General features: G+C 39.1%; 1 protein-coding gene across 12 annotated transcripts in view; it reads right to left on the bottom strand.

Annotated features, from left to right (window-relative positions):
* Window positions 1-25,793, bottom strand: part of Tvp23c (trans-golgi network vesicle protein 23 homolog C) — a 113,474-nt gene that overhangs the window by 74,006 nt on the left and 13,675 nt on the right. For 6 of the 12 annotated variants that reach the window (XR_002391207.2, XR_002391208.2, XR_002391209.2 and 3 more), the window contains exons 5-6: window positions 25,197-25,328; window positions 17,281-17,409 (exon numbers count right to left, since the gene is read on the bottom strand). Coding sequence is in view for 7 of the 12 variants with exons in the window: in XM_087204349.1 (XP_087060475.1) it covers window positions 17,281-17,409; window positions 25,197-25,328 (261 nt within the window). In the remaining 5 variants the exon portion in view is untranslated. 12 annotated transcript variants of the gene reach the window in all.

Here is a 25,793-nt window from a genome sequence, read left to right as displayed (position 1 = left end):
AAGCCACTTCCTATATTTCAGAGCTGTTATGTTTTTAATCTAAAGTATTCCCCAAAATTTTCCTGTGTGTGAAAAGTGATTGGATTATGGGGACACTATACTGATCAGTGCATTCATCCACTGATGAGTTTAGTAGCTGAATGAATTGTTAGGAGGTTAGGGCCTGGTTAAAGGTGAGTCACTGGGGCAAGTGACCTGGAAGGGTGTGGTTTTATCCCAGGCTCCTTCCTTCTTTCTGCTTCCTGGCTGCCATGGGTTGAGCACCTTTTCCTTTGCTATGCCCCTCTCCTTCCTGTTTCTGCCTTGGAGCCAGCTGACCATGGACTGAAATTGTGAGCCAAAGTAAACCTCCCTTCTTCAGTTGTGGATATATTGTGTCCAGTGACAGTAACTAAGACAAAAGCTAAAGATACTAGGACACAAATGTTAATAACAGGTACCTGGTCCACACTAGACACATTTAATAAAGACAAATAACCAAGAGAGGTTATCCTGGCAGACAATGGCATTACAGATTTGAAAATGTTCACTGTTATCAAGGTCAAGCATTTTGACTCCATCATGTCATCAACAGACACAGAGACACTGGGTCCAGTGGTATAAGTTTGTAGTCTCAGTTCCTCAGGAGGCAAGATTGCCAGTTCAAGACTAGCTGGAGCAACTTAGTGAGGCCTTGCCTCAACATAAAAAGTAAGAAGGGTTGGGAATGGAGCTCAGTGGTAAAGGATCCCTGGTTTGATCTCAAGTACCTTGAAAAAAGAAGTAATTTTTAAATAGAGTTCCGGATCTTAAAGACATAAACTTTGGCTAGAAGCTTTCAGAAAATGTTGAAAGTATAACTGATAAATAGAGTAGCATCCTAAAAGTTTCTAGTTTCCAGGAACCCAAAGGAATTGGTTTGAGGTCCTGGAGAATCTGAATCCTTAAGAAATATCAAGTGCCCATACATCTTCTGGTAGTCCTACAATTTTGGAGTTTGTTCCAGTCCCCATTCTTCCTCAAATTAGAATGGCCCTGAGTTTACAGAGTGAGCTTCCCTCGTCTCTGCTTATGGCTGGAGAAGACTACTGTTATCGTCTTCACTTCCCCTTTCAATTATATATATATATAAAATGTATGTATTTTTTTTTCTTTTTTTTTTTGGTACTGGGGATCGAACTCGGAACCTTGTGCTGCCGAGGCAGGTGGCGGAACCCTTTCAATTATATTTTATGACTCTCTAGAAAAATGCTGCTTTCTGTATCTAAGATATTATCTAATGTTGGTATGTTAGAATTTTAAATGTCTAATGTGTAAAAGTTAATTAATATGGTATCTTTAACATTTAATACCACATTTAAATTATAAAAGTGCCAGGAGCACTCATGGGAATGGAGATTATGGCTTAATTAGTGGTGATTTATGACAGCAATGCTTAAAAAAAGTCCAACTGGACCATGCATTAAACACAGCCCCCTGTGCCCTACCCCTGGAAGTGCTGACTTGGTGGATCTGGCATCATTTTCATTTCTAATAATGCAGTCAGTCAATGCTGAAGCTGCTGGACCTGGGACCATACCTTGAGAACCGCTGCTTTAAAGTTACTGAAAGAGCCAGGAAAGACAATCCTCTTTTTCTTAGAATATGGGTTGTGATGATACTGAAGGGGATATCAGGAAAAGATTGGGGCAAATACTATAACATTGAGCAGGCTGAGTGTAAAATCTCATGTGAAATCTTTTGCCAGATTTCCTTCGAGTCAGGCTTTATGTGTGCACTCACATGCTCCCTGAGCCAGAAATCATGAGACCTAAGGTCCTTCAGCTAAGTCCATGCTCTATCTCCATTAACTCTGGGATCCCAAAGGTCACCTCCCTGAGAGGAATCAACAGGGCCAAGGCATCCAGTGAATTCACCAGTATTGGTCACATGACAGTGCCCCAAAATCCTACAATGGTTAGGGGTTCATGAGAAAGACTTTCTGCCATCTGGGGGCATCGAGCTCCTGTGTGGAATGTAACTATGTTGCTCCAATACCTAAACTGTTGAAAGCCATTTCCTCTCCTGTGCTTACTGATGACCGAACATCATATAGATAAATGATAGACACTCAATTTACAATGGAGATATGTCCCAATAAACCTATCAGAAGTTGAAAATATCCTGTTGAAAATGCACTTAATACACCTAATCTATAGAACTTCACAGCTCAACCTAGCCTACCTTAAACAAGCCAGAACACTTCCATAAGCTACAGTTGGGCAAAATGATCTGACATAAAATCAATTTTGTAGTAATTTATTGAACACTATACTGAAGGTGAAAAACAGAATCACTGCATGAGTATGCTTTTGAACCACTGTAAAGTAAAAAAATGGTTAAGTCAAACCATTATAAGGACTGTCTATAAATCTATGAAAATTTTAAATAGGCTATAGAAGATAATTGAAATATTTTTACTAATACTAGTTCAGATCAGGAAACACTGGGACCAAAGACAGGTATCCAATTAGGGCTGCACCAAGTCGAAAGGGAGATGGACCACCCACCCAGTGGACTCCTCTGTGCTAGGGGAGCCTGGACAGGAGAGCACATGGGTGGTGTGGGACCTGAGGCAAAAGCCCTGTTCCCTGGGCTTTCCTCCTTCTGCAAATCTAGGATGCTAACTTTCATTAGCTCTGAATCCCTCTCAGCTGAGCCATAAACACAGTAACTTTCTGTAATTTCACATACTACTCCGGGTCCCTTTTTTCCGTACTATGCTAAGAACTTGCTCTCTCATCACATTTGGAGGGAGGGGGATGAAGCTCAGAATGGCTGCGAAGAGTCCCTAGGAAACCAGGGCCAACTTCATAAGTTACAGAGTGACTTAAATGACAAAGAGCCTAGACAATGTAACATTGTGGAGCGTAACAACATGCATTTTAAGAGCCTGGGCTTACTGAGTCACCAATCTGGAACATTCTCAAGAGGCTAAAATTATCCTGAGAGTAGACTGGATTTTAAACTATGCTTTAAAAAACTTTCTATGTGAAAACAATTGAGTGTTTCTTCTTTGAAACAGTTATCCATTTTCTTTATTTAAATTTTCACCACTGGAACTGATAAATATAACAGGAAGTTCAGGCCTCAGATGGGGAAACTGAATATCATGTATTGTTCAGTCTGAGAATCCATAGGAGGAGACAGAGATTCATGTTTAAATCTCCCAAACGACTTACATTTTCAAAGCAAAGAGGTAAAATGCTTTTCATTTTCCTGCTAGCAATTTCAAGATTCTCTTTTTCAGGAACAAAAAGCAGGACAAAGTGTTTTTCAACCAGGAGCCAAATTGGTATCTGTCAAATATTTAATTTTTGGTATTACTTGGCTACTCTCAGCAAGACATAGTCAGTTGATAAGCAGGTCTGAAACAATCAGATAAAATGTATACTGAGGTGTCCACTACCACCACCAACACCCCATGCAACCTTTCCCTAATTCACAGTAAAATACACTTGCAGATAGAGAAAAGGCAAACATTCACAGTGGTGAAGATAAACTCCTGCTTGAACCTCAGCATAAAGCAGGAGCTGGAGGTTTTTTAAAAAAAATGCCTTCCATGGTTTTCTGGAGTAAGCTCTAAATGCAGGAGCAGACAGTAAGGGAGGCCCAAAGACCCAGAGTATGTCACTAACCAGAACACCACAGCATCAAGAAACACACCACCTCTGCACAGCACCAAGAAAAAGGCCCTTTCATCATCAACAGGGTACAGCTATTTACCTTAGGCTAGTTGCTTAGGAACAGAGAGGTTGGGCTCTAGGGGAATATGGACCATCTGGCAGTGTACACACCCTTTTAAAAGGTGCTAAAATACTCTTCTCTTAGGCTGCAAACAAATCCTCATCTCAGTGTCTGTTCTTGTAGAACTGACCTAAGATAAGTACCCATGTGGATGTGGCCCCAGGCCAAGCACTGGGAAATTTACTACCCAGAGAAGCAACATCCTAGGTGGGATGCTGAGACATGAGCAATGAAAAGAGAGCTACAAGAGATAAGATTTTTATGCCGAAATGTCATCAAAGCACTTAGGATTTAGGGAAGAGTGGGATTAAGAGTATTTTTAATTGTTTTATTTATAGGGAACAGATTCTTAAAAGGCCAGGAATAGAACACAAGTCTCTGAATGCCAAGCCAAAGAACTGAGACTATGGTCATCCTAAAACCCCTATTGCCCCTCCCTTTTTCTGGGTCTCTTATTGTCTTCTGGGTGGACTGAGGATATGAGCAAGATGAACTGCAGGCACAGTGTGAAGGTCACCTACAGCAGTGTACAGTCAGGAGGCAGTGGCAAGACTGGAAGAGAAATTTTTGAAGTCAGTGTGAAGAAAATCCAAGGGGCATGGTAGTAAAAGATTGAGGGTTGAGATGAGGGAGATGATTAGTGTATTAATTTGCTAAGGCTATCATAACAAAGTAATTCAGACTGAGGAGCTTAAACAATAGAAATTTATTTCTCACAGTTCTAGAGACCAGAAGTCTGAGATAAGATATCCGTAGGGGTGGTTCCTTCTGAGGCTACTCGTTTTGTCATTGGCCATCTTCTCCATCTTCCCATGGTCCTTCTGTGTATCTGTGTCCTAATCTATTCTTACAGGGACATCATTCAGATTATATTAGGATCCTTCCCTATGACTTCGTTTTACCTTCATTACCTCCTTAAAAGCCTATCTCCAAATACAGACACATTCTGAGATACTGAGGGTTAGGACTTAAACATATTATTTTGGGTGCACAAAAGTGCACATAACATTTTGCAGTAAACTAAGTTTGAGGTGATGGTCAGACCTCTCAAGTATAAACATCTAGCAGGCTGCTTTACAGATCTGGGCATAAAATTCAGGAGCAAGATCATGGTTGCATGACGCTGACGGACCTGCTTGTCTATCTAACTGGAACCAAGAATCTCCTGAGAAAAGCAGAAGCTCTCACCCATGTATGCAGGTTGGAAAATCCAACAGTAGCCATTTGAGCTGATCTAATTCTGGTGAGCCAGTTCTCACAGAACAAATTCAAAAGAGGCCATTTTTTAAAAGAGAATGCCTATTTAATAATTTACCAGGAGACATTCCTAGCAAGATACTGTGGGCCAATCATTTTCATAGGATTCTCCTTCCTGTTGACCATTTGGTTTTCTGTCCTTCCACCTTCCCATTATCTCCCCACTAATAACAAACTTTCTGTGACCTGGGACTGTGTTCTACTTAATTTTGTGTCCCTATTCCTTCAGTCTTCAATGTTCTTACTGATACAGTCATGCATTGCTTAGCGGTGAGGATGTATTCTGAGAAATGTGTCAGTGGATGACTTTGGGCAAACATCATAGAGCATACTTACATAAAGACATCTACGATGTCACTAGGCAATATAATCGTATGGGACCATGGTCATACACACAGTCAATCACTGGCCACAGTGTCCAATATGTAGCATAAACATAGCTTCTTGGCAGGAGCAAGTGGCCAATAAATATATGTCAATGGTCATGCGGGTACGTGAGTATTGATCTGTAGGAGGTGCACAGCAGAACAGGTGAGAGCACACAGGCCAGATTTCCTCAGTCTGAATTTGGTCTGTACCAAGTATGACCCTCCTGGAGCAGAATCATCCTCTCAGTGCCTCAATTTCCTCATCTTATCAAATGAGAGTGATGCAGTACATACTTCACAGAGTTGTGAACACTAAGGAATTTAATATGTGTAAATGAGAACAGGATGTGGATCACAGCCAACACTGTGTAAGTACTGTTCCTTTTTCATATCCACTAAGTGCTTAACACATTACCTAGGTTGTCTCACTCAATCTCCAAAAATAACTTACAGTGGGTGTTACCTTCCTCATCATAAAAAGGAAGCCAGTGACAGTAAATCACTTGCCAACAGCTGCACAGCTGATAAGTAGCAGAGACAGACTATGAACTCAGAGCTGAGTCTTACAGCCTTTCTCTTCTTTCTGCACCACAAATTGGGCTGAAGATAATCCTCAGTCGAGAATGTCCCCAGGCTCAAAGGTGGGGTTGATATGGCATCAGAATCTACCCAGAAATAGAAGGTTTCAGAGATATGATAGTGTCCCAACACTACCCTGTTTATTGGCAACCCTGTACACTATCTCAACATTTCATCCAAGCTGCAGAGCTTTTTGTTTGCATCATTCGGAAGGCATGTCTAGCATGCAGTGGCCCCAAATGTCCCCCTGGCACTCAGCCAGGCCATGAGCATGACAGCAATGCCCACACAGCTCCCACCTTTGAGAAGCAGGTGACAGCTGGACTCCCCAGCAGCTGGTCAACAACACAGACTAAGACCAGGACAAGGTTGTTACCATACCTCAAAAAAATCCTTCAGCCCAAGATAGCAGATACACACTGTCAGTACTGATTCTAATTAACTAGAGATTATTCTCTATAATCAGTGTTTTCCAAAGAATTCCATAGCAAACACTGGGCAGGGCAGCCCACTTCAGCATGATCAGCCATAATTGTTAGAAAGTATTTCCTTGGATTCAGCCAAAATCATCTCTCATTTCCATCCAACTATCCTAATTCTGGTTTCCAGGACAATACAGAACACAAACAACACCTGTTCAACAATACAGTCTTTCTGATCTCTCAAGAGTTTTCACGTTGTCAGTCTTCCCTGCTCCCAGTTAAACACACCCTCAGGGCTTCCAACTGTCGTGCAGATGACATGGAGCTCACCTGACCTACCACAGACTCCTTCTGGGGATCATCTCTGCTCTTCTCCACTCAGAGAGGCCTCCAGGCTCTGTTTGGGTTCCTCCTCCCTGAGCCTAACTTGAAAGTTGCCCTTAGGCAGATAGCCACGGCAACTATGGGGCCTATTTCATTTCTCTTTTCCTAGGGATCACATCACTGTTGTCCAGTGTATGAAAAGTTATTTTATTTACCTTGTCCAGCTTTTTAGTTGTTTACAGTGGTTAAGTCCAGTCTTTGTTACCACATCTTGGCTAGAAAGGACATCCCCACAATATAGTTGAAACAATTCTTTCAGAATGCTACCAGGGTATTTTAATTACCAGGATATATTATAAATATTCCTATTAATTTTGACAGCAAGCAAGGATGCCTGCTGCCAACAAATATTTACAACAGTACACTGGTGATGTAAGTTCAGATAGTAAGGCATAAATAAATGTTGAAAGTGAAGAAACATATTTAATTATACTTTGTATGATTCCCTAGAGAAAACTCCCAAAGGATCTACACAAAACTTCTTAAAATATACACATGTAAAACATTCAGGAAATGTGCTGCAAAACATGCTACTTATGGCAGCAATAAAAAAATTTTAAAGTACCTAACAAAGCTAAAAAAAGATAGAAAAGTAAGTTCTCTATGGAGAAAACTATAAAAATGTTATTGAAAGTAATCAATGAATAAGGAGATTCACAGTGATCAGAAGACCCAATATTGCAAAGATAGGACTTTCCTCAATTTAAATATAGTTTCAACAAAGTTATAATAAAAATCCCAAAAGGGTTTTCTAGAACTTAACAAAGTTGATTTAAAATTTTGAATAATGCAGTAATAATAATGATGATAATAATTCTGCAAAGAACTACACTAAGGGTTATTCCTCACAAAAGCAGTATTTAAATCTACACTAATTAAGTATAGTATTGGTATGGGAATATTCAAATAGACAAACAATTAAAGTGAGCCCCAAAACAAACCCACATACATAAAGAAACTCAATTTATGATAGAATTAGTATTGGAGACCAATGTGGAAATGATGGACATTTCAGTAACTTTCTTGCCTTATGGGAAATAAAAAGAAATTAGACCTTTTGTTAGCCACGTTCCTGCAATGACGACATGTAACAAATATCTCCAAAATCTCAACAAATATTTACTTCTCACACTCAAGTCTGTAAGTCAATTGCAGCATATTGCAGGTCAGATTCAGTTTTGTTCCACATATCTCTCGTTCTCTGAGCCAGACTGAAGGAACAGTGGTTACCTGGATCATGAAATTCTCGTGTTTCAGGTAAGGAATTCAAGAGGGTAAACCAAGCCACATATTTAAAGTCTCATATTGGGTGGGACATACATGGTATCTGCTCATATTCTATTCTCCAAAGCAATTCACAGTTAAGCTCAAAGACGGAGGAAAAATAGAGTATATTCTCCCCAAAATGATTATGACAAGGGCAGAGAGGACAGAAAAAATTGTCTGCAAATAATACAATTTACTACAGATTCTGCCTCACAACATACAAAGCAATTCGAGGTGGATCGTATAGGGTAGTATTTTTATATCCTTAGGATAAGAAAGAGAATCTAAAACATGACCGCAAAAAGAAACTGTAAAAGATTACTAATTTCAATTAAAATTAAGGCTTCTATAACCAGAACTAGAGAGAGAGAGAACCTCTAAATAAATAAGAAAAAAAAATAGACTAGTGCACAATGAGAACTTGGTATGTGACAGAATGGCATTACAAATCAGTGAGAAAAATCTGAACTGTTGAGTACAAGGTGCTGAGATAACTGTCTAGAAGGGGAATGATGAAATGAGATCTTTACCTGACACTATACACCAAAATAAATTCTACATTAAACAGCTTATGTAAGGAAAGCAACATTTTATACCTTTAAAAGAAACTGTAGTATATCATTATTACACTGCATAAGGAAAGTATGTTTTAAATGAATAATGAAAGGCTACATCATAAAAAGTTGACAAATAAAACTATATTGTTTTAGAAAGTTTTAAAAGCCAAAAGATGTCCGGAACAAAGTTAAATGTGAAGTTACAGGCCAGAAGAAGATATTTTTAACACTCATAGATAAAAGATAAATACCCAGAATATTTCAAAGATGTCCTATACCACTACAAAACACTGCAGAAGAGAGCCTGGAACATTTGGAAAACATCCAGGTGTTTCCTGTGGTCGTAGCAAAGAGTGGTGTGTGTGTGTGTACAAATGTATGTGCATGCTACTCCTTACAGTTTCATAGAAGTAATCCCTTTGAATTAGGATGTCCTTTACCCATTTCATTCCTGGAATTGAAAAAGAAGGCATGAAAAGTTGCATTATCTCCCTTTATGCATCTCTGGCTTGTTTTACATCCTCTATTAGACAAAGTTTTAAAATATTACAACTTGGGCCGGGGATTTAGCTCAGTGGTTCCGGCGCCTGCCTCGCAAGAGCAAGGTCCCAAGTTCAATCCCTGGTACCAAAATAAATAAATAAATAAATAAAATATTACAACTCATTATTAGTATTTTTTTTTTTGGTACTGGGGATCGAACTCGGGTCCTTGCACTTGCACAGCAGGCAGCAAAACCACTGAGCTAAATCTCCGGCCCCTCATTATTAGTATTGTGTGCTCCCCTTAACTCCCCACTCCTAACATCTTTCCCTGTTTTATTAAATAATCTTTAAGCATCTGCTATAGGCCCAGCTCTGTTTTGAAGGTACTTTGGTATAAAGATAAGTGTTTAATTGTTGCCAGATAATGTGCAGATAAATATTAGTAAGAAGGAGAAAGGTAGGATTCTAGGGAGCAGTAGGATGCAATCTCTGAGAGAAAAGAGGAAACACTGAACAAGTGTTCCAGCTTGCTTTAACTTTCATCAACTTGGTACTCTGATGTGGAGGGAGGTATGAAAGTAGATGTCCAGGAAGACTCTCCAAGAAAATGCATAATGAACCTAATTTATGCAGATGTTTCCATCAGTGAGGTGTTCGCTACCCCATCTGTGTTTTCAGAAGGGGCTGTTCGGTCTCAGGGGGATGCAGGGAGTAGCTATAGATAGATGCTCACTGCTCACAGTCACTCTTATGTAAGCTCAGTTGGCTTTCCTGCTTGAAAACTTCCTTGTCTGAATCTTAAGAAAGCATCAGGCAATGGAAAGAGTTCCTAGCTCACACTTAGAAACAGACGGTGTACAGTGTCTTACAAGGCCTACCTCTTGATTGTTGGTATTGGCAACCTTACTCGTGACCCCAGCTGGCAATGACCATCAGTTGCTTCATCTTCTGAAAAGGAAAACTACCTGAGTTGGCCAACCTGGGTTTCCAAAGAAGTTTGCCTGCCTTCTGCTGATACCAGTCCTCCTGCTCCCTTCATCCCAGAAACCTCCAAGAAAGTTACGTATGGTGGAACACACTGCCTAGTCCAGGTCTCCAGCTGAAAACAAGTGTGTATGTCTGCATTTATGCAAGTGACAGATTACTGAGTGCCATTAGGTGCCTAGCACTGGGCTATGCACTGGGAATATTGAGATAAATGAGAACAGATTCCCTGCTGTCACCGTTTTTGGACAATTGGAAGAGTGTGATGGTAGTTTTGTGTGTCAATTTGGCTAAGCTATCGTACACAACTGTTTAACCAAATACTAATCTAGGTGTCGTTGGGAAGGTATTTTGTAGATATGTCTAACATCTACAATTTATTGATTTTCAGTAAAAGAGATTACCCTTGATGATGTGGGTAGGTCTCATGTAGTCAGCTGAAGGTCTTAACAAATCTGAGATTTTCCTAAAGAAGAAAACTGACCTTGAGAATGCAACATCAGCTCTGTCAGAAAAACCAGTTTGCCACCTGCCCTACAGATTTTGGGCTTGTCAATTTCCACAATCATACTTCACATCAATTTCTTGAAATAAATTGTGTGCACACATATGCATACGTGTGTGTGTGTGTGCGTGCGTGTGTGCATGTGTGAATTCGACAAGGAGACAGAAAATACCAGCTACAGTATAATTGGGGACACCTTTTGCTTTGTGTGGTGCTTAGCAATGTGTCTATGGCAGATTTCTCAGATTTGAATTCATCCTATACTAGACGCACCATGAGCTTGGATCACTTCCTACAATCTCTAAGCCTCAGTTTCCTATCTATAAAATGGAAATAGTATCTCCCTCATGTGGTCATTACAAGGGGTCAAAGAAGTTAGTTATCTTGCCCATGAACACACAACTAGTAAACATGAAGCCAGGATTTAACCTCAGATCTGTCTCCAGGGTGTGTACCCCAACTCCCCTTGTTCCTTGGCAATTACTCTTCAGCTGTTGGTTCATTAACAGACACTTTTGCTATAGACAACCATCTATTGTTTTATTTCTCAACTCTGCTCTACAGAGATGCCTCTTAAATTTGTAACTCTGGCCCAATCCTAAGGCTGAATTCTAGGTTTCCTTTACATTCTACTACTCTGCTATGACCCACTGGCTTCAAACTCAATATATCTTAAATTCAAGCTCACTGTCTTTCTATCACCATCGAAAATTCCTGGCTTAACTTCTCTCTACTTGTGACCCTCAGAAAGCTACTGACCCTCCAATATATTCAAATATTAAATGGGGAGATCTGGCAAGATCAGGAAGGAAGTCACAAATCATGCACAGCCCCTATGTCTCTTTGTCTCTGCAGTACCTACCATGGTGTCTGTACATTATAGATACATTACTGTACTTATTCAAGCAGGTACTTAGAGTACCTACTTATTCAGCATCTATGTGTTCATCAGCATTAATTTTAATTCCTGAAAAGCAGAAGTGAATTTAGTCCTATTTGCAGGCTACCATGAAAACCATCACTTCCCGTGAAACCTACTAAATCAGGTGCTACAGTACATATCCTTTATTTACATCCTATGTTGGTGTACTGCCATCTAGTGGACTATGTGCAAGTTACAAACAAAAGACCAGGATGGAGCTTACAGAGAAAAGCAATGTCCCAGAGCAACGATGGCGAACCTTTTAGAGACCAAGTGCCCAAACTGCAACCCACTTATTTATCACAAAGATCAACTAAACCTGAAAACTCAGGTTTTAGTTTAGAAAAAACAACTGTTATCTGATGGTTGACTGTTCGGGTGACTTCAGTCTCATGCCAACAGAGAAGGCTCTGCATGGCCCCTGTGGCACGTGTGCCATAGATTCACCACCACTGTCCTAGAAGAAATATTTTAAAATGTTAAGACTAATTAGATACCTCTGCTAGATTTCAAAACTATCTGAAAAACATGAAGAACAAGATGTGTATTAACTATAAAATAGAAATAGTTAAGCTACCAGTTCATAATCTTGTGAACTGTGAAAAAAAAAAAAAAAATATATATATATACATACATATATAGAGACACATATATGGGAGGTCACTGATTTTGAGTTCTTACATGAGGCCCCAAAAGACCAAACCCAAAATGGAGTGATTCATGATAAAGTTCCACACACCATGCCCATACTAGATTATCTGACCTTCCAAGAAATCAGGAAAAAGAGTATGTGGTAGACCCCTTTACCTTAATAGCAAAATCTCATTTACTCAAGACAGCAGTGTCTACCCAAATACCTGACCACAGACATGAAAGTAGAAGCAAAGTCTACTGTAATTTCTGAGAAAGTCTTTTTCTCTGAGGCAAAAGGAAAGACCATCTTTTCTTCTTCTGGAAAAACAGATGTGGAGATTAAAAATGGCAGAGTTAAGACTGGCAGCAGTATGTCTAATTGGAATAGGTAGAGGGATTCTGTTTTACAAGTCACCCAACTCCCTAGCTGACCGATCACTCATCAACACTCAACTAACACCTCTAACACCCTGACCACCAGTGGTTGCCACAAAAATCTCACATCAGAGCTTCGCTTTCTTCACGCAAAAGACGAGTCATTTCCATTCACCTTTCATTGGCCACAGCTAGCAACACAACCTCAACTAGAACAAAGGGAATACCTGGTAAGCACTACTCTTTCTACTACAGTCTTTAATAGATTAATTTACTTCTCTCAACCATAGTTACACATCTGTAGCATGGTATTACATGGTACATAAAATGGCCCTCCCTCTTGAGGTTATGAGGAGAGTCAAATGAGATAAGACATAAAAGAACTGTGGTAAGCTCTAAGAATATACAGACTCTAAAGGAATATAACACCTACACTATGGTGGAATTACTATGCCTTCACCTCTACCCACTTATTTATTCAGAGGTGGGTCAAAAACTACACACTGTTGGCTATGGAATGCGATGTTGCCTTCATTTTAACTGGACCTTCTAGTTAATTCCTCTAAAGCTGAGGCTGACCTATGGTAGATTAAAAACTTACTTACTTCCCTCAGTCTCCTCCAAATAATTTTTTTCAATTGCAATGAAATTAAAAGTAAGTAGGGTAAATTTTGTTTCCTAAAGATGGCCACAGCACTATTTATATCCCATATACCCTTAATTTTTTTAACTATAATCTTAACACTCATCAAGTGGTGGGTCTATATACCCTCTCCTTGAACCTGGTGACTGCTCTGTCCAACAGAGTATGTCAGAAGAGATGTGATGTGAATTCCAGGACCAGTCATAAAAATATCATGCACTTCTGTCCCCTTGGGAGGTCCACTGTGAGAACCCAAGACAAGGTCGTGAAGAAGCCCACATGAGCTCACATGGAGAAACTCCACACCGAGATCACACTGCAGGCATTCTGACCAGCTGCTTAGGTGAGGCCCCAGAGGACAGCCTGTGCCAACCTCCAAGCCTGAAGCTGAAGACATCTTAAGTGTCAAACCCAGCCTTCAAGTCTTCCTGAGTCCCAGACACTGTTCAGCAGAAAAAAAGCTGTCCCCTCTGTACTCCACTCAAGTTTCTATCTCAGAGTTTCTGAGCATTTAGATAAAATGACTATTTCATATCGGTAACTTTTGGGGTGAATTTTTATGCAGCAACAGCATCTGAACAGTAGAACTTACTAGCACCTATAATGGTCACATAGTTACTACATAGAAAAAAGATTAAATAGTAAGTGAATCCTAACTAAATTATTACATCTCAAACGCTGAACTAAAGGGAAGGACTATGGGTGATGCTCAAAGTGTATTATATTGATAATAATTCAGTTAGGCTATGAAGAAGAAAAGCCAAAGCAGTAACAAACAGGGTGGATGTTTGCTTCTCTCTCATGTAAAAGTTCAGATAGGAAGTTCAGGGCCGTTCTACCCACCAGATGGGATTCAGACAATCTCTACCTCATTTCTCTGCCATTCACAAAACGAGACCTCCATGATGGCCCAGCTCCGGCTACTGTGTCTACATTTCAGCCAGCAGGAAGAAGGAAAAGCAGGGAGGGGATGAGGATGCCTCCCATTCTTGTTCTTAAGTACCAGATCCTGCCAGATGCAAAGTCCAAACTTCAAGTCATATTTGGTTTAGGACTATAGATTCAAGTAACATAGTTAACTTGCCAACTGTTCCAATGCATCCCTCCCTGTTAGACTCCCAACCCTAAATAAACAGGTTACATCTTTCAAACTAATTAAAAACATTCCTCTAATGCATTACCAACTTTTCTCCCAGATAGAGTAAAATGGCAAATAAATACTTAATAAATTAATGATTCTAAAGGAAGGAAAAGACATTGGAGACAAATATTTTCTTTAAAAATAGTTATACGTCCTGTTTATATTACAGATATTCTGTGACCTATATTTCCCTGGACAAGTTGTTCAATAGCTGAAAGGTCCTCATCTAAGGCATCAGATAGTTTTTGTGGAGGCCAAATGAGATTTACACACATCAAATGCTTTGTAAACAATAGAGCTTTATACAAATTTAAAGTTATGCACTTTCCAAGTTACTACTCAAATAAACACTTATTCAATTTAACAAAACATCTAAAATATTTTGACAATGTATTTTAATAATACAGTCACAACATCATCTGCCCCCATTAAGACTCCAATGAAGTTTATAGTACCTACAACAGAATTTACAGATGCCTACAGTTTGTAGATCAGTTTAGTTTAGTTACATATATTGCTTTAAGAAATACCATTAATACAAATGTATGATTTACAATATCCTCATTACAGCAGAAAAAAAAATAGATTCATAAAACAAAATGTCTTTTAGGCATTTATTATGCCAGGTATTCAAAAGATTATTCTCATTACCATAAGAATAATATTCTTTTAGTGGTAAAAGTAAGATTTATTAGTCAGTCCAAAGACCACTGAAAGGCTTCCAGGGATTTCCAAAGTAAAATCTCACTATCCTTTCCCTAAAATAAATAAAACAGCAGCAATCCCTAGGTATACCTTAAACATAAACTATGAACATTCTGTTTGTATATTATTGGCCTCAAGATAAAAATATAATTTTAGAAACTAGTCAACACTACTGGCCTGAATTTTGTTTTTACCTATTTGTATTTCTTAGATAAGAAATTTCACCATAAAGTACATATTAAAAATGAACAATTATTTCTAACTTTTCTAACTCATATATAAGCCAAAGTGCTCACTTTTACAAAGAATCAAAACTTACTTCTGGGCTGGGGAAGTAGCTCAGCAGCACAGCACCTGCCTGGAAAGTGTGAGGTCCTGAGTTCAATCCCCGGTACTGCCCTCCCACCCCAAAAAAATAGCCTTACTTCTGAAAATAATCTATAGAAATAATATGTAAACACACAGAACTATGAAACACACTAAGAACATGGTCCTAAGTGCTATGGATCAAAATGTAAAGATCTGTTACATATGTAAATGAACACATTAACTTGGGATATACTGCTATTACATGGTTGTCCATACACACATTCTGACAATGTTTCTGATGATATTATACTCTCTAGCCTCAACCACTAGAAAGAAAATAAAAATAATATGAACCTATTTCCTTTTTTTAATAAAGTTTTTAAGCAGAAAAACAAACCCAACACTCTTCCTTGTAAAATGAATGGAGCTCTAAACAGTTCAGAGTCAAGAATCTCTTCAATTGTTCCCCAAGGTAACAGAACACATAAGCTTTCTCTCTACTCAGGAAGTCTGGTCATCTCCAGTGTTCTGCAAATGAGAAAAACACTCCTTAATACCCAAAATTATTTCACTTCATATAACACAGACTTCAAATCACTAAACCTAGGAAAACATTCTGCATCTGTAAGCACAGCCTGCTTCTGTATTTTACAGTCACGTTAATAAGTAGACACGCTGAAGTAAATCTTTGGATGCCATCATCTACTCAGATGTCTAGCTTCTCTCACTGGGCAGAACATCGGCAGGTACCATATATGATACTAACCCTATCCATGATATGCCAGGTTCAAGGTCCAATTTCACCTGTATTTAGTGTCTCTCCCACCTCCAGAAACACTAGAGTCCTAAGCACACACACAGGCACAAACAATAAAATTACCTAAAGGTGGGTCACAACAGAAGTATATTAAGGCTGTGCACAAATCCTTGAGGCTGAGAATCACAACCCTACAAGAGTATTTGTCTTTTCTACCTCTGTCTATTAATTAAAAACAAAACAAAACAAAACAAAACAAAACTCTAGAACAGAAAGAACAATGAATTTCTAGTGCAAAGGATTGGGTTTGGTACCATCTACCAGCTTTATATTTTTAAGTAAATCACTTACTCTCTCAGGGCTTTAGTTATCTGAAGTGTAATCTTTGGACCAAAAACCTGCTAAAAATGTTAATTATAAGACTCCAACCCCAGGATCTACTGAACAGGAAACCTTGGACATAAAGCCCAGAAATCTTGTGCCCTCAAGGTGATTCTGATGTATGTTGGAATTTGAGAACTACTGTCCTATATAACCTACTGCACTGAACAAATGTGAGATGTTACTCATATAAAGTCCTAGTCAACTTTCCCAAGAGATTTAATCAGTAACTGCTTACCTATAACCATTCCACTTATCCCACTAAAAACCCTGATTTATACTCTCATTGAGAAACTGTTTAAACTTTTGTGTTCTAGGAGAGGAAAAACCACCAGAGTATTTGAAAACAATCCTCAATGATAAGGTCTTATTTTTCAATTTGTTCCGTTCTTCCTATAAACCCTAAAACCATACAATATACATTCCTTAAGAACACCCATTTAGCCGGGAATTTAGCTCAGCGGCACAGTGCCTGCCTGGCAAGCGTGAAGTCCTGAGTTCGATCCCCAGTACAAAAAAAAAAGAAAAAAGAAAAAAAAGAACACCCATTTAAAGCTACCCTAATTAACGGAAAGCAATTGCACTTAAGGTAATTTTTTTAAAATGTGATTATTATCAATGGTAATTCATCTCTCTTGGTTTTAAAATAATTTTAGTATACTGGTAATATATTTCTGGAATGTCCCAAAAGCCTACAAAGAGCAATTAAAACATCATCATAATCCCATACTTATAAATAATGACATACCCTTTAAAATTTTGTTTAGAAGCATTTCAGAAAAATTAAAACTCTAAAAGAGAAATCATTCATTGTTCATCAATAACATCCAGAAAATACTTACTTGTCTTAAAAACTGCTTCCCGAGATATGAGGTAGCCATGCTGGTTAAATTCTTCCTGCTGCCCACCTTACACCTGATGTAACCATACAGGTTGGCACCTTGTAGCACCACACCCATGATAACCACCGCCTGGGACCAGGAAAAAAACAGGCAGACCCTGGTGAGAAAGAGAAGGAAAAAAGGAGCCTCTACAGAACAGAGATTATGCCAGTGAGACTTCTTAACTTGCCAGAGAGCCCTATATGATATATGTCTGTTCTAGGCACTGATTCATTTACTGACCATAACTGCCACATATTCCAGGCATCATGCTAGCCCTGGAGAATACACTGATGGAAGAACTTTCTCTCTCTGCTTCCCATGGGTTTATGAGTAAACATAAGGAAAAGTGAGGTTTAGGAAAGACTCAAATGTTAATTATTCCTCTACCAATTATAAAACAATGGTTAAAATTTTAAAAGAATGGTAGTCAAGTACAATAAACTGACAGCAGGCAGAGGTAAATCTCTGCCCTATGCTAACGTGCCTGTAACAGTTGGCTCCTGGGAAAGCAAGGTGCCTAACTAAGTGCCCTAAGGCAGCAACCAACAGGGTGTGCCTTCTGTGAGGTCCCAGATGAGCAAAGGAAGATGTATACTTCTCAGGAGCTGCTTATTTCTTACTGCCACATCAGGAAACCTGCAGTGACCCTATAAAGAGCAGCCGGACATGAGGAATAATAACTCAAGCCCATTCCTTAAATATTACAGGAGAACAATTAGGACAATGTGAGACAGTCCCAAAGTTAAACTGTTCTAGAGATTTTTCTATAAAAGGACTAGATAATAAGTATTTTAGAATGCATGAGCCGTACGGTCTGTTATCATTACTCAGTTCTACCATTCTAGCCCCAAAACAGTCACAGACAACAGTAAACAAATGGGTAAGGCCATGTTTCAGTAAAAAATCAGGCATTGGGCTGGATATGGCCTAAAGTGCTTAGTTTGTCAACTCCTGTTCTACAACAAACAGCTCTTAAAACTCCTACTATTAAAAGTATTATTCAGGAAATAATTTCATTTGTGAAAAGCAATACAGTTAAACAATTTTTTCCATTTCTCTTTAACCCTTAACAAGCTATACAGCTGTTTTTAAGCAAATCCGAGGATTTAAATATTTAAATAATGAACTGGTTCAAATGCTGGGTAAAAGAAGCAGAGCTGCTACTTTGTGTTTTAAACTTACATTTTTTTTTGGCAATAAATATGTTAGCATCATATAAGGTTGCTAGTTACCTAAGTAAAGATAAGACTGTATTTTTCTTTAAGTAAGTCTCCTTTAACTTTCCTTGCTTCTGAAATCAGGGTGCTCCTGGGTATGTATGTACCAACATGGTAGGGGTGGCTGAATTCACAGACTGAGCATGGATCCTGCTGAGGAATCCATTTTATTCAATGGCAACAAATTTTAAAATGTACTTATAAGTTAAAACCTAAAGCAGACTTCTGGTTTAAGATGGTATAGTAAAGTCAAATATGAAGATTTGCCTCCTCTTAAGATACAGATAGCAAACAGGTATTTTTAAAAGGCCCATCAGCCAGTGCCAATGAACACAAAAAAGGGCTGGTGGTCAGCAAAAGAGCCAGCTTGGTGCAACTCCACAGAAGCACTAAGAGAAATTACAGTAATAATTACCAGCCCCAACAACTCAGAAGCAGAAGGCCAAAGGACAGAAACAATCCTAAGAGAAAATACACAAAGAATCTCCCAACCAGGGAGGAAAATCCCCGCAGCTGGCTGTAGTATTACCTCCCTGATAGGAAGAAGGCAGTGGAGGGAGTACAGGAGGACCCACAATCATGAGACCAGAACCCAGAGGGGAAAAACTGGCTCAGAGAGAGCCTGGGTAAAGCCTCCAACTTTGTTCTATGGTCTTAACATGGGACCAAATTGCCTTTCCTGTTTTGTTCTGGGGAAATGGAAGCACTGCTAGAGCAAGACTGGGCTGATGCTACTGGATGGATGCTAAAGCTCCAGAGTCTTCAAACAACCTAAAACAAGTGCATAGACCCAGAACACGGGTCACAGCCAACAAGGAGATAAGAACCCTACTCCATAAAAGGCAAAACGCAATCAAGCCAGTTGGGTCACGCAGGACCAGTTAAGTTCTCCTTACACCTGCATCTTCAGGCCACCTCAGGCAACACAGAAAGGTGTTGAGAAGAACTCACCCACACTAAGGCTGCAGAAAGAGAAGGTATGGACAGAGCTGAATGGGCAGGAAAAAGCAAAAGTTACCTCTTCAAAACTACAGGAAAGGGCCAGGGAATTTAGCTTAGTGGTTTCGCTGCCTGCTGCGCAAGCACAAGGACCCAAGTTGGATCCCCAGCACCAAAAAAAAAAAAAAAACTACAGGGAAAAAAAAGACAATATGAAAGGACACATTTATACAAAGGTGAAGAATCTATTTTGAAAGAATAACCCACCAAAATAAAAGCATTCCTGCAAATAGTTCATCCTATAGAAGAATCTGAAGATAAAAATTTGAAGAGCATGAAGGTAAACTAAGGCAACAGGAGATGAAAAATGGAGGTAGCAGAACTAATAAAATACAGAGAAGCCTTTGCTGACCCCTATACTAAAAGGAACTAGTTGTCACTGTGTACTCTACCTACTCCATGGTCCAGTACCATTATCTAACATTCTCTACTGCATTTTTTTGTTGCCTGTCAACCTTTCACTAGAACATAAGCTCCTTAAGAGCAGTTATCTTGTTCATCAGGCCACTGCAATCTCCAGGGACCAAAACAACTCAGACCTATAGTGAACTCTTGGAGGGCAGGGGGCTACGGGGGATTGAATGCATCACCTTCACAATGAGCTACCTCCCAAGCCCTTTTATATTTTTTATTTTTGAGACAGAGTCTCACTAAGTTGCTGAGTTTCCCAGGCTGGACTGAAACTTGTGATCCCCCTGCCTCAGCCTCCCAGAGTGCTGGGATTACAAGTGTGTCCCACCATGCCCAGCTATATGGTGACTCATAACATACTTGCTGAAGGAAATTATTCTAATTGTTGAATATGCTCACAAGGGAGAACTGAACCCACAATCCCACTTTAGTTTTGCTTTTTTCCCTTGAATAGATCACTACTGTCAATGAGTCCTGGCATTTTTATTCCTAAACAGGATGGTAACACAGGGCTCCCTTGGGTGATAAAGCAAAAATCAGAGTAGGACAGGTGGTTGAGTTACAAGGAAATGCTTTCCTCTGCACTCAGTCACATAAAGGATCCTCTTGGGTAGGATGGTGATTCCCTAAATTCTTAACATTACCTTATACAGCACCTGGCTGTATAAAAAAACAGTAAAACCTTTAATGGAGAGCCAGGGATTTAGCTCAGTGGTTTCGCTGCCTGCTGCGCAAGCACAAGGACCTGAGTTTGATCCCCGGTACCAAAAAAAAACCTTTAATGGAAGAGCTGTCAGGGAGGATTCAGTATTGGCCCCTGATGTATCACAATCCTGGTCCTTAAAATCCACTGGAAGGAGTTCCAGGACTTCACCACCACTACCACCACCCCCAGTTGCCAGGAATTAACCAATTGTTCGGATACCTGGCATCCACTTAAGAGCTCCTTTAATTTTTCCCTACTTATATGGCAACACACCGGGACTGTTATAACTCAGGGTATCTGCAGCCAATCCCTCTATGCCTCTCTCCCTGGAAACTTCCTCTCAAAGCTCTTCTGGTGCTGAGGTTCAGTTTGCTCTCATAACCCTAACCACTCTGCATGCAAACATTGTAATTTTAATGGACCTGTCCCATGAGAATACTAACAGAGAGATCAACTGGGATTGTCAAAGGTGTATTCTTCCCGCGATTGTTTTAATATAGAGGGCCCCAAAAACTCAACAAGTAGAATGTTCTATCCCCTGGGGATACTTGGGGGCCCTTTCCTTGAGGGAAGTAGATTTTATTTTTTATGCAGAACAAACGTATATATAGTGCTGTGCTATAAGTGGAAGGGGCCTGTACTGTAGCAGCATCTATTCCAAAGATTAAGGTACTAAGTCCAGAGACGAACTCTTCAGGCCAGATCCTCAAAGCTAAGGTGCTCTGTGGAGCATTCTCTGCTAATAATGGCATTAAAAAAGACACATCCAATATACCCTCTTAGGAAGGACAGGAAAATGGGATTGGGGTGGACACGCATATGATAACCCTATATTAGGAGACCAGATATGGGATATAGAATTGCCAGGAGACTCTTGTGGTTATTAAGCACACCCCTATTAAAAAAATCAGTCCTAAATCTCACTATTATGGTTCAACAAGGCTGGAAAGCCACAGTGGCAGCTGTAGAGGCACTCCAAGAGCCTTTAAATTTCTTAGCTGAAATAGTCCTTTAAAGCACAGAGCCCTCCATTTCCTCACAGCCAAAACCAGAGGAATTTGCACATTCATAAATCAAACTTCTTGTCTTTGGATAAATAATTTACATCAGGTAGAAGACCTGAAAATCATAAAAAGAAATATCACATTTACAGACAACATCCATGAGCAGGAAGGCCTAGGACCCAATTGGTTACAACCCCTACTTCAATCCCTTAAGAACAGTTCTGGACTTGGCGCCTTCCTTTAATCACCCCAATGTGTCTTCTCATTCTAGTTCTTATGTTTGGACCATGTATTCTTTTGTTTTGTTTTGTTTTGTTTTTGGTACCAGGGATGGAACTTAGGACTGCGCTTGCAAGGCAGGCAGCGGAACCACTGAGCTAAATCCTCTGCCCTGGACCATGTATTCTTAATCTCTTGGTAAAATTTTTTCTTCCTGCCTAGAGGCTGTCAAACTCCAGATGGTCAGGCAGATGGAGCCAATGATGAATGTGCTCAGACTCCTACCAAGATCAACCCTCTCAAGAGGGTACATAACTGCTGAATCCCAACACGACTCCGACTGAAGGCCCTTTAGCTCTCTGGAGAAAATCTCTGACCGCTGCCCCCTATGCTGATCCCCTCCAGGAATAAGTAGCTAAATTTGGTCTTGTCCCTTCTTCCCTAAGGGCAGTTAAGGATACTTCAGGAGCAGGGAAACAAAAAAGTTCAGTTAGTTAACTTATGAATAGGCAGCTAGCTAGGGAAATGGCTTGAGATAGAGTTGGATGATCAGCCACACTGCTAAGAATTAAAGTAAGAAGGGGAAGTGAATTAGGACTTTGGACCAAGGATTAATTTCCTCAGGTGTGGAAAGCAGCCTTGCCCTACTACAGGGAATCACTGCCCCTCCTACTAAGTTTCTGAGTTTCCAGGAATGTAAAAGGCAAAATAACCAGTTTTTCTTTAAAACTCCAGTTTCCTTTAAACCCTACATGCTGAGTAACCCACTAGAGAGCCTGAATTTCAATAGGTCATTTTACATACAAACCACCTGTGGCAGGTGACCACTAAACAACTGAGCATTTTCTGTGCTTTGCTAATCCATAAACTCTGGATAGAGGGGACACATCGTAACACACTTAGGACACCTCCTAAATGGGAGCTATTTCTGTTCCTGTATTTCTTTTGTCTTTTCTTTTCTTTTTTTGTTTGTTGTTGTTGTTGTTTGTTGTTGTTTTTTTGAGACAGGATCTCACATGTATTCCAGGTTGGCCTTGAACTCCCAATGGAGCCCAGGACTGCCTGGAACTCATGGTGATCTTCTCACCTCAGCCTCCCAAGTGCTGGTATCACAGGCATCCACCACCACACCTGGCTCTCTTCCTTTATTTCTAATGAACACTCTCCTAGCTTAAAAAAATTTTTTGCTAAATTTTTGCAAGATGTGGGGCACATCCCTGTAACTCCAGCACTCTGGGCTGCGGAGGTAGTTCAGTGTAAGTGATGAGTTCGAGCCCTAGTACCAAAAAGAAATTTGTGGAATAGCCAGGTATATGGTATAGCCTAAAATCTTAGCTGCTCAGGAGACTGAGGCAGGAAGATCACAGGTTTGAGGCCAACCTGAGCTACTGAGTGAGCCCTTGTCTCAAAATAAAAAATAAAAAGAACTGGGACTATAGCTCAATGCTCCCTGGGTTCAATCTCCAGTACTGAAAAACACAAAAAACAAAAAATTGAATGAATAGAAAAAAGCTGAAAGACTGAAGCAACTAGAAGAACTAGAAGACAGTGGATGAGGGCAGATATAAATGATCCAACACAGAAACAACTGGTACCTCAGAATTAGACAAGTGAAAATAGAAAACATAAACAAACTTAAAGATACAACAGAAGCCAATTTTCCTGACTCAGAGGAAAACCTGAGTCTACATATTGAGAAGAGACTGATTTCAGGAAACTCAAGACATATGACATTTTTAAAAAGAATTCATCAGGGAGGAAAACAATTCACAGGAAAACCTGGCCTCAGATTTCTCCAGAACATTTAATACAAGAAAATAACAGAGTAAAACAGTGCAGTCATATTCAAGAATAGTCCAACAGCGAGGGCTAGGGATTTAGCTTAGTGGTTCCGCCACCTGCCTCACAAGCGCAAGGTCCCAAGTTCGATCACTGGTACCAAAAAAAAAGAATAGTCCAATAGGCTCTTACTCTTTTTTTTTTAAGGCTCTTATTCTTAAGCATGAAAGAATCAAAGAAACATAAATCTACATGTTCTTTCTAAAAGTATCACCCAGAACTGGAATGAACCCAGACCATGCAACAAAAGGAAAGGCTGTAATAAAGGGCAAATTAGAAAAGAGATAAATAGGAAGTAGAGAGAAGTTCAAAGAATTCCCCAAATTACCTATCCTGTTGTTTCAAAAGTACTTTATGTTAGAAGCTTTTTTTTGTTGTTTTTTTTGGGGGGGGTACCAGGCATCAAACTCGGGGTCCTTGCACTTGTATATGCTAATTCATTTCATTTATACTACTAGTTTTAGTTCATTGAAAAGTTTTGTGCTATTACCTATTTGTTTCTTTTTTGTGAGAATCTTTTTGTCTCTTGTACTGAGTACTTTTAAGATGATACAATGTATTAACCATTGTTATTCTTATTATTTTATTATGAAATTCTATTTTTTTTTCATAAAAAGGCACTGAATCAATGTACTTAACCACTTGACAGTTTACCTCAAGCATCTTTCAGGCAGTGCGTTTAAGTACTGACTATCCTGAGTGTTGCTTTGCAACATGTCACTTCAATCAGTCAATTCTTGTATTGAATAAATTTGATAAAATTGTCATTTTTATATTTCCTGTTACATTATCTTATAAAATCTATCAAAAAATACGCAAATTTTTGTCATCCTGTATTTAAATAATTGGACTGGTAAGTGATTAAAAAATTAGATCAAAGACTGAAGAACCAGCAAGAAACGTAATTTCAAAAAGCAGTTGTTCTAAACCTTGATAACACAAAAATAACACTGAAATAAACAAGAAAAGGAAGAAATACAGGAAAAAAAATACATGTTTATTTCTGTCCCTTTCTAAACAGTAAGTCAATAAATGGGTGTAAGTACATTACTTAATGTTATTAAAATAATCATTACACAAACTAAAATAAATCTGTAACAGACAAAAACCCACAAATGAGATTAGGGAGGGGATTGGGGGAGGGGGAGAGAAAGCAAAGAAGTAATGGGGGATGAAAATAATCAAAATATGTTATGTACATGTATCAATATGCCAAAACGAAACTCATTTTTTTCTGTATAATATGGGCTGATTTTAACCAAAAAAAAAGGGTAAGTCCTTAATGTTAAGGACACAGACACTTACTAATTATGATCACCCATTAGACATCTTAACAGATTATTCAAAAGTTCTACACTGAGGGCCAGGGATTTAGCTCAATGGCACCACACCTGCCACGCAAGCACCAGGTCCTGAGCTCAATCCCCAGTACCAAAAACAAAACACAGATACAAAAAAAAGTTCTACACTGATACTCACCAACCACTTTACTCTGAAGGAGAAGAGAGCACTAAAGGCAAATATCACCCACAACACTGGACAGGCAATAAGTCCTAACCAAAATATTCTTGATTCGGCCTCTGAAACACTTTTATTCTCTTGAGAAGTTGCCTACAAAATAAAAAATAAACTCATCATCACTGTTTTGAGCTTTATCAGTAAAACTTTTAACATTTCTAATAAACCGCACATTCCCCTCAAATTCTAAGATTAATACAGACAACTCAAGTGCCAAGTAAAAAATAAAACAAAACTAATTAGGAAATTATTTTTTATGCTTTGCTCCAACTCAAGAATACTGCATTTTCAGGACAGAATGGATAGTTTACCATGTCTCAAAATAGTAGAATAATCTCTGGTAGGCTTCTAATCAATTCTTCATGAACTTGTACTATTTATTCATAAGAAAGCTTTCAATGATGCCTTTCTGGATCAAGTAAACCAAGGATGTAGACACCTTGGAATCTTAAATGGTCATGTCAAGATCCAAAGGAAAAAAATGGAATCAGAGGATTCTAAATAATGACCTAAATGTCTCAGCAAAACCCAGGAATTTACAAGGGAAATGAGTTATTT

Source organism: Heterocephalus glaber, unplaced genomic scaffold, assembly GCF_053883595.1.
Source record: "Heterocephalus glaber isolate CG9 unplaced genomic scaffold, H.glaber_assembly_v1.0 deba00000474, whole genome shotgun sequence".
In the NCBI taxonomy this organism is placed as follows: Eukaryota; Metazoa; Chordata; class Mammalia; order Rodentia; family Bathyergidae; genus Heterocephalus; species Heterocephalus glaber.
This window is presented reverse-complemented; position numbering and strand designations above follow the sequence as displayed.